At 43.4% G+C, this 19,871-nt stretch overlaps 1 protein-coding gene across 1 annotated transcript in view; it reads left to right on the plus strand.

The window, feature by feature from the left end:
* Window positions 1-1,929: 1,929 nt before the first annotated feature.
* The window catches only part of PLCXD2 (phosphatidylinositol specific phospholipase C X domain containing 2), a 58,965-nt gene continuing 41,023 nt past the window's right edge, over window positions 1,930-19,871 (plus strand). The window contains exon 1 of the mRNA XM_006073965.4: window positions 1,930-2,681. Within this exon, the coding sequence (XP_006074027.2) occupies window positions 2,522-2,681 (160 nt within the window). The 5' untranslated portion in view covers window positions 1,930-2,521. The remainder of the gene's footprint in view (window positions 2,682-19,871) is intronic.

Genomic DNA, 19,871 nt, shown 5'->3' on the forward strand with positions numbered 1-19,871 from the left:
CCAGAAAAGGTGACATTTCAAAAGTAAATCTTGGGATACTCCTTCAAGAATATGGGGTGGGGGTGAGGGGGCATTTCATTGACTAAAACTGCTAGGTGACAGTCATTCCCAACATGTACAGCACTTACACTGAAGTGCTCTCTAAAAATCAGAAGCTGCATGATAAATAGTGTAGACTTTCTTTTCATTACCAAGTCTTCCTTGTGGTTCAGCTGGTAAAGAATCCGCCTGCGATGCAGGAGACCTGGGTTTGACCCCTGGGTTGGGAAGATCCCCTGGAGAAGGGAAAGGCTACACACTCCAGTATTCAGGCCTGGAGAATTCCCTGGACTGTGTAATCCATGGGGTTGCAAAGAGTCAGACACGTCTGAGCGACTTTCACTTTCACTTTTCACTTACTCCTTCAGGAAACAAACAAAACTTTTGGTATTATTACACAGCTCAAAAGGCTGAAAAGCAGGTTTAAACGAATGTTAGTAATAGGCTAGAAGAGGAAATTTAATAATATGTCAAAAGGGGGCACTATATAGCAAGAGTTAAGTGTACAGAAAGTTGCTTTGCTGCTGTGTAGTTACCTTGGAGATGAGGAGGTGGGGCCATTCAGTGATTAAGTGTCAGCTGACCTGTAGGTCTGTTTGTTCAGGAGCCTTCTGTCTGCTTTTGGCAGAAGTTACTGTTTCCTTTTCCCGGAAGCCCTCCGGAGTCACTGGGGAGCTGCCTGGCCTGACACCTTCCAGGGTCCCACCATCAAGGTCTGGTTGTTTTTCTCCATTTGCCTATTTGCCAAGGGTGTTCCTGTGGTTATCCATGTACAAAGTTCTCATCATTACAGGGGCCCTATAGTTTACACCGTGGAAAAGGACCATTTGAGAGTGTAGGGAATATTGAAGAAAGCACAGAAATGGGTTTCTATGCCCACAAGCCTCTGGGCTCAAGGATCTTATTCCAAAATGGGATTTCCAAATAGGGCCACCACATGAACTGTTCCCAGAAGGCTCCCGGACTTTTCATTTCGAATATGAAAAGGGGGTAGTACCACCAACCTACCACCAGCCCTGCCTGACTTTTAGGGATACTGTGAAGAGCAAATGGGACAAAGAATTTGGAAGAAGGTTCCAAACAACAGGCAATACAAATGTAAAGTATCATTATTTCCATTTCTGCAAAATGGGAATAAGTAGTGTGTACCTGGGAGAAGGCAATGGCACCCCACTCCAGTACTCTTCGCCTGGAAAATCCCATGGATGGAGGAGCCTTGTGGGCTTGTGGTGCATGGGGTCGCTGGGACTCGGACACAACTGAGCGACTTCACTTTCACTTTTCACTTTCACGCAGTGGAGAAAGAAATGGCAACCCACTCCAGTGTTCTTGCCTGGAGAATCCTAGGGACGGGGTCGCACAGAGTCGGACACGACTGAAGTGACTTAGCAGTAGCAGTGTGTACCTGAATCTTAATTAGATAATGGTTGAAATACAAACCATCCTTGATACTGTCATTCAGATATGATATAGTGCTCTTTTCTCAGCCTCTTTATCTCTCATATTTCTGCTGCCTGTATGGTTTATTGGAAATGTTATATACTCCCTGTGTAATTATCACTGTGCGTGTGTGTGTGTGTGTGTGTGTGTGTGTGTGTGTGTAAGGGAAAGAAGGAGGGCAACGTGGGGTTGCGTTTAACCTCTGTGCTGACTGTGTAAAAGGCCAGCGGAAAGACCTGTCCGATCCAAGCCCTGACTCGTCCAAGCGTGCCTGTTGCCCTGCCCGCAGTCTCTGCTGCGGCTATAAGCGAAGGAAGGCGGGAGTAACAGAATGTGGGGGTCGGGGCGGGCAGCGGAGGGGTGGGCGCAGCTCGGAGGGGCAGCCCGTGAGGGCGCAGGCCAATCGGAGCGCCCTCTGCCAGCGGCCAATCACAAGCTGCCTTGCCCGGCAAATCTGCCCGGCACTGCCGGGCGGGGCCGGGAGTCCGGGTGCCGCCGGTTACACTTCTGAGCGCCTTCTGGAAGCCACAGGGCAGGGGGAACAGTGCGGAGGAGCCAGAGGAGGGAGATCAGGCAGGTCCAGCTTATTTGCCAGCCCAGTGGCACTCATAAAAGCGTAAATCAAGCTGAGGATGGTGCGTCCGGGCGCTCACGAGTGTATAGACACACCGGCGTGTCTATGTGTCGTGTGAGCACCTGTCGTGTGAGTGGCTCCAGGAGTGGTTGCTCGTAGGACGTTCAGTTTCTGTCAGATTTATTTCGAGGGGCCTACGTTCCCCCGGTCCAGAGGGGGAGCGTAAGAAGTTTAACGAAGCTGGGTCTGAGCAGATTAAGGGAACAGCGGCTGGGTCGGTGAGGGTGGGGACTGCGGGTGCTGGGGGCTAGGGAATCTCGTCCTTGCCCCGCGTCTTTCTGGGGCACGAAGGCCTTCGGGCAAGACTGGCGTGACAAAGGTGGCTGGAGATGCTGGAGAACCTGGGCGATGATGATCGCTGAATGAGTGGCACTGGGCTGAGCTTGAACAGCTGACTGACAGAAAGGGATGCTAGCATTTAGGAAGGTAAGAAGGAAACTCAGAATGGGGACCATCTGCTCCCCCAACCCCAGCGGGACAAAGACATTGGAGGTCTGCAATGCCGACTGGATGGCCTCACTCCCTTCTCACCTCCACAACGTACCCCTTTCCAATCTGGCAATTCCAGGTATTCTTCTATTCCTACTTGTACCCACTCTGTTTGTTTCTGCCATTTTAGTGTGGTTAATGGGTTGGGCTGCCTTTCTATTGTGCTGAGAAAATAATTGTCACTGACCTTAACTAAACCTCTTTTTATTTCCAACTAAAAGCTTAACATTGAAGCAGCTCCTGTAAAGAGATTTAAGTACACTGCATCATTGGCAAAAAGGGACTTGAGAATGGAAGCCCCATTTTTGGTTTGTTTGTTTGGGTCTTTTTGTTTTGTTCTTGAATAGACTAATTCTAAGAACATTACCTTCTTAGTGTTGGGGCCAGGGTATGTGAGAGATGTGTTTCCTTGAATCACTCAAAATAAAAAGGAGAGATCAAGGTAATGAATAAAGAGTCATGAACAATTTTAGATCTGGATCAAAATTAACACTGTAAAGTGTTTTCTTTCTCATTTATCTGACCTTGCATAGTGGAGAAACAAACAGATTAGCATTTAAGAAGAGATTCAGAACTAGGACTGAATATCCAAACGCATATTATTGTTGTTGGAAAAGCCAGAAATAGAGAACACAGGTGTTTGTCACAGCCAGTCATTAGGTGTGATGAAGAAGTGGTGTTTGAAGCTTTGTCTATATATACGCAGGTGTCTGCCTGGCTGATCTAGAACTGAAGGCTTGGAACCCACTTCTGCACCAGCCGCTCTCCCTCCTGGGGGGTTTGTACTGTGACAACACTCTCATTAGATTTGTCCTTTTCCTTCCATCCAAAAGCTGATTGAAGCTGGGTTTCCAGGGAAGGAGGTTGACTACAGTAATCCTGGTATTGTGGGCTGGGCAAGGTCTAGATTCTGATACTTGGAAAGCACTGCCAGGAGCGGGGGAGTGGACCACTGCCAATCCTTTCTCTCTCCTGGAGACATAACAATTGCCTTCATCCCTAGACTACCAGGCAAACTCCCAAACATCCCTGGGAGCAGTCTGCCTTTTGGTGGCAGACAGGATGACCTCATGCAACCCCAGGTCTTTGCTTTCTATGCATGAGGAAGAGTTGTGCCGGCTTCAGGTGCAGCCTTCCCTGAGTCGCCTCTTCTTCTGGAGGTCTTCCAGGTTCATCGTCTTCATAGGCTCTTGTTGCTTTTGAGCAAGGAGAGGGTTGCTAAATCTCTTTATAGTTATGATCACTTGTGTTTTATCAGCCATTGACTATGGCTCTCTGGGAAATATCAGACGGCAGTGCTTCAGAACAGGTCTTTTCCTTGTTTAATTGATGCCTGTGGAGTCATTGCTGAAATGATGCACAGGCCTCTTTCAACATGAGTCATTTGTCTTTAGGCTTTTTGATGGAATGTTTTGTCAGGTGGTATGGCAAATAGAATGTGTTTGCAAACAGAATGGCATCTTAGGCAGGCACAAAATGACTCTGTCGTTTGGGGCATGTCCGGGTAGGCTGTACTTCCTGCTGTATTTTGGACAGTTCAGACCACAGCAGCAACTCTGCCCATGATGTGGCTGTGTACTCTGACCCTATGACTCCAGAAAGGAGCTGGGCATTTGTTCTTAATCTGTAGGGTTTCTCCAGTTACTAGAATTGCCAGAGTTAGCAAATAGTGGGGCCTTCTGCTGTAACTGGAAATTCTGTGGTTATCCACCGAGGGGGCACAGAAATTTGTTCAGCCACTGCTTTGTGAAGTCCTGTCCTTCTAAGCAAAAAAAAAAAACAAAAACAAAAAAAGTGTCCTTGACTGCTCAAAAGATACTGAACTCATTGCTGTGAATGTCCTTTTCCCAGCAGCAGATGGGACATGAGTGTATGCAAAAATATAAAGCTCAGAAGACGAAAATCACATATTAAATGCTAGCCATTTGTGAACCCTTTTCCCCTCCTCCCCCAGCCCCTGCACCCCTGCCTCGATGCTAGTTCTCCTTTGTCTACCTTGAGCTTCATATTCCCCAGCTAAGGACTAGCAGTTGAGTTCTGCCAGGACTTGTTAAGAGATTCTGGAATATAGACAGCCATTGGGAAGTGGAGGCCACCATCTTCCTCCCTGTTCCTCTATTCCTTTTCCCTCATCATCACCTTCATCATAATAGTTATTATTCACGGAGCACACACACAGAGCACTCTCTGGCATATATTACCTCAAACCCTTACACCTCCAAGATGGGTAGTAACCTCATTTTAGAAATAAGAAAATTATTGTCCAGAGAGATTAAGTAATTTTTTTCAAGATCACACAAGTAACAAACAGCAGAAGTAATATTTAAGCTCCTATGTAGCTGGCTCCAAAACCCATGCACTCTCCCTGTGCCCCTAAGGAGGCCCTGGGAAGTTCAGAGCAGCTAGAGGGAGGGAAGGGGGAGAGTTCTGTAACTGAAAACTAGTTTTCAGACTGTCCTCTGCAACAAATGAAAGAATTTTTAAAACTGGGTGATTTTTTTATCTGACCAATTATATATCACTGTCTAGCTAGATATATACATAGATATGTATACATATTATATATCTATTATATATCTATATATATATACATATCAGTTCAGTCACTCAGTCGTGTCCGACTCTTTGCAACCCCATAAACGTCAGCATGCGAAGCCTCCATGTCCATCACCAACTCCCAGAATTTACTCAAACTCATGTCCATCGAGTTGATGATACCATCCAACCATCTTATCTTCTGTCGTCCCCTTCTCCTCCTACCTTCAATCTTTCCTAGCATCAGGGTCTTTTCCAGTGAGTCAGTTCTTCACATCAGGTGGCCAAAGTACTGGAGTTTCAGCTTCAACATCTGTCTTTCCAATGAATATTCAGGACTGATTTCCTTTAGGATTGATAGATTGGATCTCCTTGCAGTCCAAGCGACTCTCAGGAGTCTTCTCCAACACCACAGTTCAAAAGCATCAATTCTTCGATGTTCAGCTTTCTTTATACTCCAGCTCACACCCATACATGACTACTGGAAAAACCATAGCTTTGACTAGACAGACTTTTTTTAGTAAAGTGATGTCTCTGCTTTTTAATATGCTGTCTAGGTTACACACTAATGTATGTGTGTGTTGTTGTTTAGTCACTAAGCCATGTCTGACTCTTTGCAACCCCATGGACTATAGCCTGCCAGGCTCCTCCATCCATGGGATTTTCCAAGCAAGAATTCTGGAGTGGGTTGCCATTTCCTTCTCCAGGGGATCTTCCCAACCCAGGAATTGAATCCATGTCTCCTGCATTGGCAGGCAGATTCCGCAGAGCACCTGGGAAGCCCCATATATATCCCTGTCCAGAAACAGAAGCCAGTAAGATATCCCCATTTGGAACTGGAATCCAGAAAGTTTTAAATTCAAATATAGTGCTTAGACCTATTCTATATGTGCACATGTGCTTGTGTGTGCCAACCCAGGGTGTCTTTACTATGGGTCAGCTCTGTCAGGGTGGGACATGGGAAAGGGCAGGGAAAAGGCAGGGGTTCTGACCTTAATAGAAGAACTGGGATGGAGTTCACTGTGTCAGATTTGAGTGCATCTATTGCATTTGCCTAAATCGTGATGGGAGAGAACAAGCGTGAACGTGCATCTCTCAGCAAAGCCTTGATGTGTTATTTTGTGCCCAAAACTGTTAAGAACACCTGTTAATGACCAGTTTCACCCAGACATATTGACCTATCTTGGAGAACCTCAAAACAGTTCTCCCTGCCAACTGCATAGAATAATTTGAGACCTTAAGGGTGAAAAGTCTGGAAAAGTCAGATTTTTTAATTAAAGCTTTAAACTCTACAAACAATTTTGTTCATGTTAGTGAAAGCATTATTTTTTTCTATGGACAATGAACTGATAGGAAAATTTTTCTCTGTAATGTGTGTGGTTTCCAATGAATTCTTCTCTATATATTTCAGTGTTATTTCTTTTTTAAGAAACCATGTTTCCTCTCTTTTAAAAAATAATATATTTGGTCTATTGGAAAGAATGTTGAATATAAGGGTCTGGAAATTTGATATTGTTGATTCTGGCTGTTTGATACTGTAGAAGTATCTGAATTTCTTAGGTCTTAGTTTCCTCATTTGTAATTAAGGTGCTGGATTAAATGCAATTTAGAAATTGAAAGCGAAAACCCTTCAGTCATGTCCAACTCTTTGCAATCCCATGGACTGTAGCCTGCCAGGCTCCTTTGTCCATGGAATTCTCCAGGTAAGAATACTGGAATGGGTAGCCATTCCCTTCTCCAGGGGATCTTCCTGACCCATGGGTCGAACCTGAGTCCCCTGCCTTGCAGGCAGGTTCTATATCTGCTGAGCCACCAGGGTAGAGTCCTTTCCAAATTAAAAATTCTTTGATTAGTTTGAAGGTTTTTTGTTTCTTTTTTTTTTTTCCTGTTCACCTACAAACATAGAAAAATGACTAGGTCATTTTTGTGAAGGTTATTTTTTATGCCTTTTCAGAACAAGAAATGATTTTTGGCATGTGCAGACAAGGACCCACAATTGCTAGAATGAAGCAAAGTCTTCTCACTTTAGCATCATAAAACAGACTGTAGAGTAGTTCAAATTGTACATACTCTGAGTGCATTTAAAGAAACCTCATGCTCAGGTCTGTGGGAGTATCAGGCATCAATCCTACTGTCAAACAAGCTTACAACTTAGAGATATTTACACATACACACACACACAAACACACACGTGTATCCACCATACACAATTTTAAAAAACTAATTGGGTTAAATATTAAAACAGAGATGTAAATAGTGTTACAGATGCACATAGAATGGAAGGATTAATTTCAGCTTTTAAGAGTAGCAACTAGGTCTTCCCTGGTGGCTCAGACGATGAAGAGTCTGCCTGCAGTGTGGGAGACTGGGGTTCAATCCCTGGGTCAGGAAGATATCCTGAAGAAGGGAATGGCAGCCCACTCCAATGTTCTTGCCTGGAGAATCCCATGGACAGAGGAGACTGGTGGGCTATAATCCATAGAGTCTCAAAGAGTTGGACATGACTGAGCACATAGAATGAAGAGATTGATTTCAGCTTTTAAGAATAGAAACTACTTTCTTGAAAAAAATGACATTTGACCTGGAATTTGAAGAATGGTCAGAATTTCAAGAAATATGGCCTGGGGGAGTCAGGGTAGGGAAGAGAGCTTTCCATTGGAAATAAAGCAGTTAAGCTTAGGAATGGAGGTATATTTGGGAAATGGCTGGAGGACTGCCTTCGCTGCCCCTCAGGAAGGCTTTGTTAACATCTTTATCATTGCACTTCTCCATCCATCTTCTTCTGCATCATCTGGGTACAACTTGTGTACAGAGAATATGGCTTATTTCCCTTTACAATCCTAAGTCCTAGCACAGGAGAGCAGCTCCATCACTGATAACTGTTGAGTCAGTCGTTTAGTGCATGGAACAGGACAGTAAGAATGCTGGAGAAGTGGCTTGCAGCCCCCATCATGTTCACCTGTGATCAGAGCTAAACCTAACAGATAGGTTAGGTTCACCTTCTGTGAATGCCGTATGCAACACTCTGAATATTTTCCAATCGGTTTCTTGTTATCTTTGCACAATATTACTGTAGCTCGAGATAAGGCTCATCACTGAGCCGCATTGGCCATGGAAATTCTGAGTCAGAGTCAGATGGTCTGCAGGATCAGAAGCAGGTCTCTGGTGTCACTCTGCCCCAGGAACAGTTCTTTCACCCCGCATCCTTTCTGTCTTCCCTCTGCCCTGGTCAGATGTGAGCGTCTCATGTTTCCAGTGTGGCTGCAGCCTCAGCCTGCTCTCCTTTCTTGTTCACTCTTCCCCTTCCTTCCACTGACCTGGCCTGTGTCCCAGCCTCTCCCTTTCCAGCACCAGCCCTCGTGCAGACCTCACTGCCCTCAATTCCCAGAGCGTTCTCTGCTCTCACCTGGTGGATGATATGCCCTCCTCTCCTCTTTCATCCTTCTGGAATCCTGTCCTTTTCCTGTGCAGTCCTGCCTTTGACTACTTGGCGGTTTCTGTAGCTCTTCTCCTGTGGCCCCACACTCACTTCCCACATGTGTGCAGGGAGACGGAATCCCTATGAGAGCAGGACAGAGGGAATCATTACTCCAGTCCTGCATCTGGAAGTTGGATCAGGTCTGGTGCATCTCACCAGGATGGGGACCCAAAATGGCACAAGATCCACTGTGGAACCAGAAGGATATGTTGGCGCCACTCTAGGGATATCACAAACCATAAGTTGGCCCTAAAAGAGACTCATTCGCCTACAGAAGCTGTGGAATTGGAGGCTGTGGAAAACCAAGGACCAAGCCGAATCTACCAGGGCTGACCCAATCAAGAAAAAAAAAAAAAATCACACGCAACCAAAATCGTATCTTAAGTGGGAGTACATTTTTGTTGCCATTGTGTTTCCTTTTTCCCTTCCAGGTGGTCATGGTGAGGAATAAAAAGAGGCTGTGATTTAGTGTTTGTATTAGTAGGTTTCTCTTCTAAGAAGGTTCATCACTTCTGAGATCCTTTCCCTGCCCCAGTCACACGAAAGCCACAAGAAATTCAGAAATCACGCATATCTGTAAGAAGTAGAACCATGGGTTGGTTTGGAGTATGAATGCTAAGGCCACACTGTCTGGATTTGAATCCCAGCTCTGCCCCTCATGACTGTGACCTTGAGCAAGTTACTTAACCTCTCTGTGTCTCAATGCTCACTATTATCTCTTCAAAACAGAGATAATAGTGGCACTACCTCATTTGGTTAATTTGAGAATTTAAATAAATTCATAGAGCATGCTAAGAACAGCATCTGTCACAAAACAATGCATATTTTAAAAAAAAATTAGTCACAGTAGTCATTTATTGAAAGCCTGTGTCGGGAATGGACAGCAAAAAAGAGTTGTAAAATGCAGTCTGTTCCTTCAGGTAATTTGCAGTCTTGTTAAGGGGTTGACCTTCCAATTAAGCCATGTGGCTCCATGTTCTCTGATCAGATCAGTGTAACTTGAATGGTCATCCCTTCAAGGGGACTTGGAGTTAAGGGAAGGCTACCTGGTGGGTAGCCCAGATTGTGAGTATCAAAGGAGTCTTAAATGCAGTCTGTGGGGAACTGATCAAGAGAGCCAGAAATCCTCTTCAGCTACTTTATCCCCCATCCCAAACTTTGTCATCTCCAGCCATCCAAAGCCTTTGGGAAAATTTGACCATGTTGCTAAATGTGCTTCTGCTTTCCTCTTGGCCCCAGAACTTACACTCCTAACCCGGTCATTTTATCACCAGATGAAGAGTAGGAATATTGCAAAATGCTTTCCTTTAAACAAATCTTTTTACATATTTTATAACACCTTCCCGTGCAGTGGAAGGCTTCCTGATCCCTCCAAACATATGCATCATCCACACATGCAAATGCGCACATACCACCCATCACCACACCCACACACAGTGCACACACACTGAGCCATGCCCTGAGCCTCACCCTCAGGAGCCCCAGTTCTAGTGCCTACTATTGCTTCGCCTTTCTAAAAATCCTGCAAGACATGCCCACTGACATTTCAGATCCTGTGAGCCTGCTGCTGTCACCGGCATGCTGCTGTTTCAGACAAGCTTCTGAGGCTGGGGATTTGGTTTCTGACACGTGCTCTGACCTGATCTCTGCTCCATGTGACAGGCTGGCTCCACAACTCTCCCTGACCTCTAAGAGATTTTAGGTACATGCACACTAGAGGGAATGGTCGTGAAGCGCTTTAGCTCCTGTAACTTTGCCTTCAAGAAAAGCACAAACCACTTTGTAAATGCTGACTAACCCTAATTAGAGTTTCATACCAGGCCTGCAGAGGAGGGATTATTTATAGAAATTGTAATAGGTGGGTGTATTTGTGTGTGTGAAAAGAATTTGAACACACGTCAAGAACCAAATTTAGGTGGAGGAGACCTGTGACTAAATCTGTCTGAGTATTTACACACACGTGGTGAGTAGGAGTTCTTCCACCTTCTCACATCTATAGAAATGTGGGAGTTAGGTTGCTGAATGCCAGTGAGGCTCAAACAGTCCCTGGGAGGATGGCATTAGTAGATCTCTGGGTAGTTCCCAGGTCATGTGGGTTGGCCACAGAGCCCTATACCACTCTCAGGGGATGTCTAGCTCGTGTTATCTATGAGACATCAACAGTCTTTTTTGGATTCCTTGGCTACTAAGCAGTTGACATTTTCTAAGAGAATAATAGGGTTTTGAAAAATAATTTCCAATTATTCTAGAACTATTGGCTGGAGGGCATTATGTCTTCTCAGAGAATATTCTATCAGTACTTTTTTTCCCTCTGTACAGACCTAACAAAATCTAAGTAAAGAAAAAAAAAAAAAAAAGGAAGCAGTTGTACCTTATAATGTAAATGTCTTGGAGCTTGGAGGTGTCTGCAGTGATGGTGAGAATGGGACATCCTAGACTCGGGCAGACTGAAGGCTTGTATACTGAAAGCAATATGCTAAAGTATTGAAGCCAGGCAAAAACACATGCTGAACAGATAAAGGTGAAGGCAGCGTCCATCCGTCCATTCCTCCCTCCCTATTCTCTCTCTCCCTTCTCCCCTCCCTTCCTCTCTCCTTCCTCCCTGGTTTGAGTTTAAGAGATTGCCCTGGCAGGAGGTATCTGCATAGACCCTCATAGGAATAATATGAGCACATCGTGTCATTTTAGCTAAAAAATATTACTGGTGCTTGTTTGCTCCTTTTGCTTCTCATTACCGGTATTTTTAAAAATTTATTTATTTAGAAGGAAAGTATTCAAAGGATATTTATAAAGTGGCCCTTTTGTGTCAGGTACTGTGTTAAATTAGGTGATAGATAAATAAGATTATTCTCTCTGCTCTTAATGAAGTTCTGATCATAAAAGTAGAAAGCCAAAGTTCAAACATAATGAATAAAAATACACAGGGCACAAAAACACTCAGAAAACCAACACGTTATTGGTAGGAGGAGGAAAGCTTGGTAGATTGGACTTCAAGAGGAGATCACCCTTGGGTTGATATAAAGAGTATAAAGAGCCATGAGTGTGTATCCAGTTGTTACAGGTAGAGAGAAGAGTGATGCAGTGCAGGGGTACCAAGGACTGGGAGATAAAGTTTCCTTGAGGAAACCCAAGCATCGATTTCATTTAAACAAAGTAATGGAGATAAGGCCGGGAAAGTAGGCTAATGAGCCTTATGTGTCATGCCAAGATGAAACATTAAACGTTATCCCAAAGGCAAAAAAGCAGCTAGTTAAAGACTTGATCAGGAATAGATTAGAAACTCTAAGATAACAGCATAGGATGAAGAGAAACAAAATGACCCATTCATTATTAGGGCTGCTGAGGGGTAATATGAGAAATTTATTATCTCTTTCAGTCTACTTAATACATATGTGTTGATTATTTTCCATATGCCAGGTCCTCTCCTGGGCACTGGTGATTCAGTGATGAGCAATACAGACATGGCTTCTGCCTTCAGAGAACTTACAATATAGTTGGAGAAATGGGCATTTAATCAAACAGTTATAATACAATACGCTATGTAAGATGATGAGGGAGGTAGATTGCTGTTGATACAGCAGGGATATCTTAACAGGGAGACAGGGACACCCCCAGAAGGAAGTGATGAATACACTGTAACCTGAAGAACACATCAGAATAAGCCCCCAGGATAAGAGGAATAAGGCTAGAGTATCCTAGGAGATGAAACAATATGGGTGAAGACCTTGAAGAAATAAAATGGCCCATTTAACAAACCCAGATAGTTCACTCTAGTTTACTGTAGGCAAAGAGAAGGGGGCCAGGAGGAAAGTGACAGATACCGAGAGGTCTTGGAAGCCATGTTAAGGTGATTTGACTGTATAGTCACTCAGTCATGTCCAGCTTTGCAACCCCAAGGACTGTAGCCCACCAGGCTCCTCTGACCGTGGAATTCTATGGACTGTAGCCCGCCAGCCTCCTCTGTCCATGGAATTCTCCAAACAAGAATACTGGAGTGGGTAGCCATTCCCTTCTCTAGGGGATCTTTCCAACCCAGGGATTGAACCATTATATTTATATGTGTGTGTGTGTGTGTGTGTATACATATTTAGATTTCAACTAAAATTTTACTTTCAAGAAAGCTATCCTGAACTTCTAGTCATACATAAGTGACCCTCGCAACCCTCCCAAACTTGTTTACTGTTCTACTTATTCTGTAAGAATTCTGTCATTTCTGGTTTCATTCTTTCCCCTACCATGTTGGCAGCTTGCAGTGGGAGAGGGGAAGTTAGCTATGTGTACCGCACCACAAACCAACTGTGAAATGGAAACTTTTTATTAATAGTTACATTACCACATTATCAAATACCATTTATTTTACACATTGACATCTAGGGTTACACCAGGAGGCTTAGTAAAAGCAGGAGAATTTTGCAGTTGAGTATTTAATCTAATTTTTCTCCTACTCTGAACATTTTCCTGTTCTCCCTAAACCTTCATATTGTTCTTTCTTTTGTGTTGAAAGGAAAAGTTGTTAAAGTATGATTATCCCAGAACTGAGAAGCCTCATCAGAGCATGACCAAGTGCCCCTTGTGAGGTGTTATTTCACCAAAAATTATGCCATCTGTTCAGAGACAGATCAGCGTTGTAATTAGCAAGATAGAGGAAGAATTTCTTATTAATGAATTATCTCTACAATATCTTATTTGGATATTAGTGTCTAATGGACATTTAAGGAAGAGAAAGTCTTTCAAAGAAAGATAGATACCCATCTATATAAAATGCCTCCAATACATGGAATTGAAAAACACTTGACTTGCATAAATCATAGGATATTTGGAGACTGTCTCAGGCAATGAATTCCCTTGATCCCCTGCAGAGTTCTTAGGAGGCTTGGCTCCCCCTTGAGCCCCACAAGGACATCTCCAGGCCAGAAGTGGGACTGTCTGGACAGTCCTTTGAACCAGAGAAGCTTTACTTGCATTTGTTGTTATATATAAATATTTCACTGGACAACATTCCAGGTCTGAAAGCACCATGAGAACCCCTGATTTATTTCAGTTTTCTCTAGCTTATCAAGCCACTTGGGCTAGACCAGGAGCAGCTCTCTGGATTCCCAGACTGAGGTCTGTTCTCAGACTATGGCATGCCCTTTGGCTTCTCAGAACATGAAAAATATGTTGATCTACATCCTCTGCTTCCAAATGTTCTGCCTTGCTTCAAAACACAGTTGCTTTTTTGCACAGTAAATAAATATGAATTAAATAGGCAACTGATTAAAAATTATATTGGCTACATGGCCCTCTCAAGTTTTGCTGAAAGTATAATGGTTATTTTTAATACTCTCCCACATTGCCCCATGGAAGATGATCAAGTATGATGGATCAAGTTTATCCCATTGGGTTGGCAAGCTTTAAAGATATTATTCATTGGTTTGGGAAACTGCTAAGCAGTCCCCTGATCATGAACCTCGGATCCGTGTTGGCTCTATTTTGTACATCCTAAAGATGCCTCAGCCTTTCCACCCTTATCAGAATGGAGTCAAGTTCTCTATAAATGTGGATTTTTCCCCCCCAAGGACCTAATTTAGGTACATAAGATAGGAAGCCCCAAGGAGATGTTATTAAAAGATAATTTATATGAGCTTAAGTTGCAGGAAATCTACTCTCTGGGACTTTTTCTTTTAAATTGTGCAATACCAAATTTTATTCTAGCTGTTCCTTTCATCATCCGTTCTGGTTTATTTCTGTCCTCTGTGTTTTCTAACACATTCCTCTTCATTGACCCAGATAACTCAAGCTAGAAGGACACATAGAGATAAATGGAGCTGGGGACATTCAGGTGCTAGGGGAGGGAAGGTGCAGAGAGTGAACTGTACCTGTTTAAAGAAGATGGATGGACCAAAGAGAAGTTTGGGAAAGGATGAGGAGATCTAGGCTCATCTGCCTTCAGCAAGCCTTTAAAGAGCTGTTCACTCAAACAGGCATGCTTGCACTTTGTCTGTGTCCGATCAGATCAGTCGCTCAGTCGTGTCCGACTCTTTGCGACCCCATGAATCACAGCACGCCAGGTCTCCCTGTCCATCACCAACTCCCGGAGTTCACTCAGACTCATGTCCATCGAGTCAGTGATGCCATCCAGCCATCTCATCCTCTGTCGTCCCCTTCTCCTCTTGCACCCACTCCCTCCCAGCATCAGAGTCTTTTCCAATGAGTCAACTCTTCGCATGAGGTGGCCAAAGTACTGGAGTTTCAGCTTCAGCATCATTCCTTCCAAAGAAATCCCAGGGCTGATCTCCTTCAGAATGGACTGGTTGGATCTCCTTGCAGTCCAAGGGACTCTCAAGAGTCTTCTCCAACACCACAGTTCAAAAGCATCAATTCTTCAGCGCTCAGCTTTCTTCACAGTCCAACTCTCACATCCATACATGACCACAGGAAAAACCATAGCCTTGTCTAGACGAACCTTTGTTGGCAAAGTAATGTCTCTGCTTTTGAATATGCTATCTAGGTTGGTCATAACTTTCCTTCCAAGGAGTAAGCGTCTTTTAATTTCATGGCTGCAGTCAACATCTGCAGTACATGTATTCAATACCTACTATATGCCAGAAACTTACTAAGTATGGAGATATGGGCATGAATTAGATATGATCCCCATCCTCAAAATCTCACAGTCAGCTGTCAGTGACAGACGTGGAGATAATTACCACCAGTGTCCCAAGCAGCACAGGGCAAAGAGCAGTTAAATCTTCATGGTTAAGTCACATGAGCTCACAGACGAAAGATTGTGACCTGAGTCACATACAAGTAATTAAATTGGACAGGCAAGGGACAATGAGATTTTCCCCAAGGATTCTAAGGGTGTTTTGGGTTTTTTTTAACAGATATTTTGCTGTACTTAATAACCATCAGACTCAATTCTCTACATACTTTTGCAAATACGTATGTTCTTAGCTCAGGCCACAGACCTATTTTAATATGCACAATTGCAGTCTGTTCAGATCAAATTTATTGCCATATTCATAAACATTAAATAAGTAAGTCGTAATGCAAGATGCTTTCCTACAAAAGCTGCTATAAACATCTTTAGCATTTAAAGACATGTTCATTTTTATGTTTGTTCTTAATATTTTTTATCTTGTTGTCGTTCAGTTGCTAAGTCATGTTGGACTCTGTGACCCAATGAGCTGCAGCAAACCAGGCTTTTCTGTCCATCACTATCTCCCTGAGTTTGGTCAAACTCATGTCCATTGAGTCAGTGATGCCGTCCAACCATCTCATCCTCTTTTGTCCTGTTCTCCTCCTGCCCTCAATTTTTCCCAGCATCAGGGTCTTTCCCAGTGAGTCAGCTCTTCACATCAGGTGGCCAAAGTATTGGAGCTTCAGCTTCAGCATCAGTCCTTTCAATGAGTATTTAGGGTTGATTTCCTTTAGGATTGACTGATTTGATCTCCTTGCAAGTCCAAGGGACTCTCAAAAGTCTTCTCCAGCACCACAGTTCAAAAGCATCAATTCTTAGGCACTCAGCCATCTTCATGGCCCAAAGATGTGTGTATCTCACATCCATACGTGACTCCTGGAAAAACCATAGCTTTGACTATGTACACCTTTGTCGGCAAAGTGATGTCTCTGTTTTTTCATACACTGTCTAAATTTGTCATAGCTATTCTTCCAAGGAGCAAGCATCTTTTAATTTATTGGCTGCAGTATTGTCCCCATTGGTTTTGGAGCACAAGAAAATGAAGTATGAGACTATTTACACATTTTCCCTATCTATTTGCCATGAAGTGAAAGGACTTGATACCATGATCTTAGTTTTCTGAATGTTGAGTTTAAAGCCAGCTCTTTCACTCTCCTCTTTCACCTTCATCAAGAGGCTCTTTACTTTCTGCCATTAAAGTGGTATCATCTGCATATCTGATGTTGCTGATATTTCTCCCAGCAATCTTGATTCCAGCTTGTGATTCATACAGCCCAGCATTTCTCATGAAGCACTCTGCATGTAAGATAAATAAGCAGGGTGACAGTATAAGCCTTGACATACTCCTTTTCCAATTTGGAACCAGTCTGTTGTTCCTGGTAAGGTAAGGTGGTCTGGTCTTCCCATCTCTTTAAGAATTTTCCAGTTTGTTGTGATCTACACAGTCAAAGGCCTTAACATAGTGAATGAAGCAGAAGTAGATGTGGTTTTTTGGAATTCCCTTGCTTTTTCTATGTTCCAGCGGACGTCGGCAATTTGATCTCTGGCTCCTCTGCCTTTTCTAAATCCAGCTTGCACATCTGGAAGTTCTCAGTTCACGTACTGCTGAAGCCTAGCTTGAAGGATTTTGAGCATAATCTTGCTGGCATGTTAAATGAGTGCATTTGTGCAGTAGTTTGAACATTATTTAGCATTGCCCTTTGGGATTGGAATGAAAACTGACCTTTTCCATCCCTGTGGCCACCGCTGAATTTCCCAAATTTGCTGACATAATGAGTGCAGCATCATCTTTTAAGATTTGAAATAAGTTGGCTGGAATTCCATCACCTCCGCTAGCTCTGTTCATATTAATGCTTCCTAAGGCCCACTTGACATCACACTCCAGGATGTCTGGCTCTAAGTGAGTGACCACATCATCGTGGTTAACTGGGTCATTAAGGGATTTTTTTGTATAGTTCTTCTGTGTATTCTTGCCACCTTTTCTTAATACCTTCTGCTTCTGTTAGGTCCATACCATTTCTGTCCTTTATTGTGCCCATTTTTGTATGAAATGTTCCCTTGGTATCTCCAATTTTCTTCAAGAGATCTCTAGTCTTTCCCATCCTATTGTTTTCTTCTATTTCTTTGCATTGGTCACTTATGAAGGCTTTCTTATCTCTCCTTGCTATTCTCTAGAACTCTGCATTCATTTGGGTATATCTGTCCTTTTCTCCTTTGCCTTTCACTTCTCTTCTTTCCTCAGCTATTTGTAAAGCCTCCTCAGGCAACCGCTTTGCCTTCTTGAATTTGTTTTTCTTGGGGATGGTTTTGGTCATCACCTCCTATACAATGTTATGAATCTCTGTCCATAGTTCTTCAGACATTCTGCCTACCAGATCTATTCCCTTGAATATTTTTGTCACTTCCACTGTATAATCATAAGGGATTTTATTTAGGTCGTACCTGAATGGCCTAGTGGTTTTCCCTACTTTCTTCAATTTGAGCCTGAATTTTGCAATAAGGAGCTGATGATCTGAGCCACAGTCAGCTCCAGGTCTTGTTTTCTCTGACTTAGAACCTCACAGTTTTATCTTATATCTATCTTTAATTTTTATTCATATCAGAGGCAATATATAGAAGTAGCTCCAAGGGTGGTTTCTGTTTTAGTGGCCCTGGGATCAAATCCTAGATAATAGTTGACTTCAAACAAAAAGTTTAACCTCTCTATGGCTTAGTTTTCTCATCTGTAAGATGGAAATAATTATAATACTTATTTCAGAAGTGCAAAGTACTTCACAAGTCCACCCTCACCCTGATACCAGTTGCAAGTTTGGGGGTCTTCAAGGTCATGCTTAGGTTTGACAGTTTGCAGGAAGGACTGACAGAGCTCACTGAAAGCTGTTATACTCAGCTTCTATTGAATACAGCTAAAGGCCACAAGTTACAGTCAACCACATGAAGAGTCCAAAGAAATCCCAAATGTGGAGCTTCCAGTTGTTGTCTCCTCTGGAGACATGGACAGAGCTGCTGTCCTGGTATTGATATGTGATAAAACACACCAAGCATTGCAAACTGAGGAAGCTCACCCAATCCTTGGTGTCCAGAGTCTTTGTTGAGGGTCCACATGCCTGATTTCAGCATCCTGCCCCACAGAGGTCAAGCCTTTTCCTGCATGACTCAAAACCCCTGTCATAAATCACATCCTCAGACTTTTTGATGTTGTCCCAAAGCTCTCAGGTAAACAAAGATACTCTTATCAGGCAGAATATTCCAAGGGCCTAAGAGATTGCCTCCCAGAGGCCTAAGACAAAGACCAGACTTCTCTTTGGACAAGGTTAAATTCTTTACTACACAACAAATGTGTTTAAGAATTAAGTAAGATGATCCTTGCAGTGGGCTTAGAATATTGCCTAGTACAAAACAAGCATAAATTTTGGATATATAGCTATTATCATTAACAATCCTTTTTGATCCTATAGCATCATATTAGATACCATAGGAAATTTAAAAATTAACAAAGTGCACTATATAATCTTATAGGGGAGATACTAAGATTCAAGTAAAACCAATAGAAGTAGAGTGAGGTGAGTACCACAGTAATGAAACAAGCAACTTGTGTTAGGGACCAGGAGAAAGGAGAGATTATTTCCAGGTAGGGGTCAAAGGACAGCTGAACTCACAGCACCTGAGCTGCACTGAGGGGTGGGGGGATTCCGAAACAGGGAGGAGGGCGTTCCAGACGGAGGGAACCGAAGGAATAAACTTAGAAGTAGGAAAGCAAGTGTACCTTTGGGAAACAGAGAAGGAATGCGATGACCCGTAGAAGCAACCAGAGGAAGACATGAGAAAGCACTGGACAGACAGACTGAGAGGGGTTTACAGTGTGATATGAGCACCTTATGCCTTTTCTCGTAGACACTAGGGAGCCAGGGACAGTTCAGTTCAGTCACTCAGTCATGTCCGACTCTTTGCGACCCCATGAATCTCAGCACGCCAGGCCTCCCTGTCCATCACCAACTCCCAGAGTTCACCCAAACTCATGTCCATTGAGTCAGTGATGCCATCCAGCCATCTCATCCTCTGTCGTCCCCTACTCCTCCTGCCCCCAATCCCTCCCAGCATCAGGGTCTTTTCCAATGAGTCAAATCTTCTCATGAGGTGGCCAAAGTACTGGAATTTCAGCTTCAGCATCATTCCTTCCAAAGAACACCCAGGATTGGTCTCCTTTAGGATGGACTGGTTGGATCTCCTTGCAGTTCAAAGGACTCGCAAGAGTCTTCTCCAGCACCACATCAAAAGCATCAATTCTTCGGCACTCAGCTTTCTTCACAGTCCAACTCTCACATCCATACGTGACCACTGGAAAAACCATAGCCTTGACTAGACGGACCTTTGTTGGCAAAGTAATATCTCTGCTTATAGGGCCTAGGTAACACCCTGAAAGAGAATATGCTGGCTCTTTTCATGTCTCCAGTCTTCCTCCCCCATTTCACTCTTCCTCCCAAGACCCCCACTTCACTTAGCTAATTACAATTCATCCTGCAAGACACAGCTTGAGAACTACTTCTGGGCACACTTCCATAATAGAACACGTTATA

This window comes from Bubalus bubalis, chromosome 1 (genome assembly GCF_019923935.1).
Source record: "Bubalus bubalis isolate 160015118507 breed Murrah chromosome 1, NDDB_SH_1, whole genome shotgun sequence".
Taxonomy (NCBI): Eukaryota; Metazoa; Chordata; class Mammalia; order Artiodactyla; family Bovidae; genus Bubalus; species Bubalus bubalis.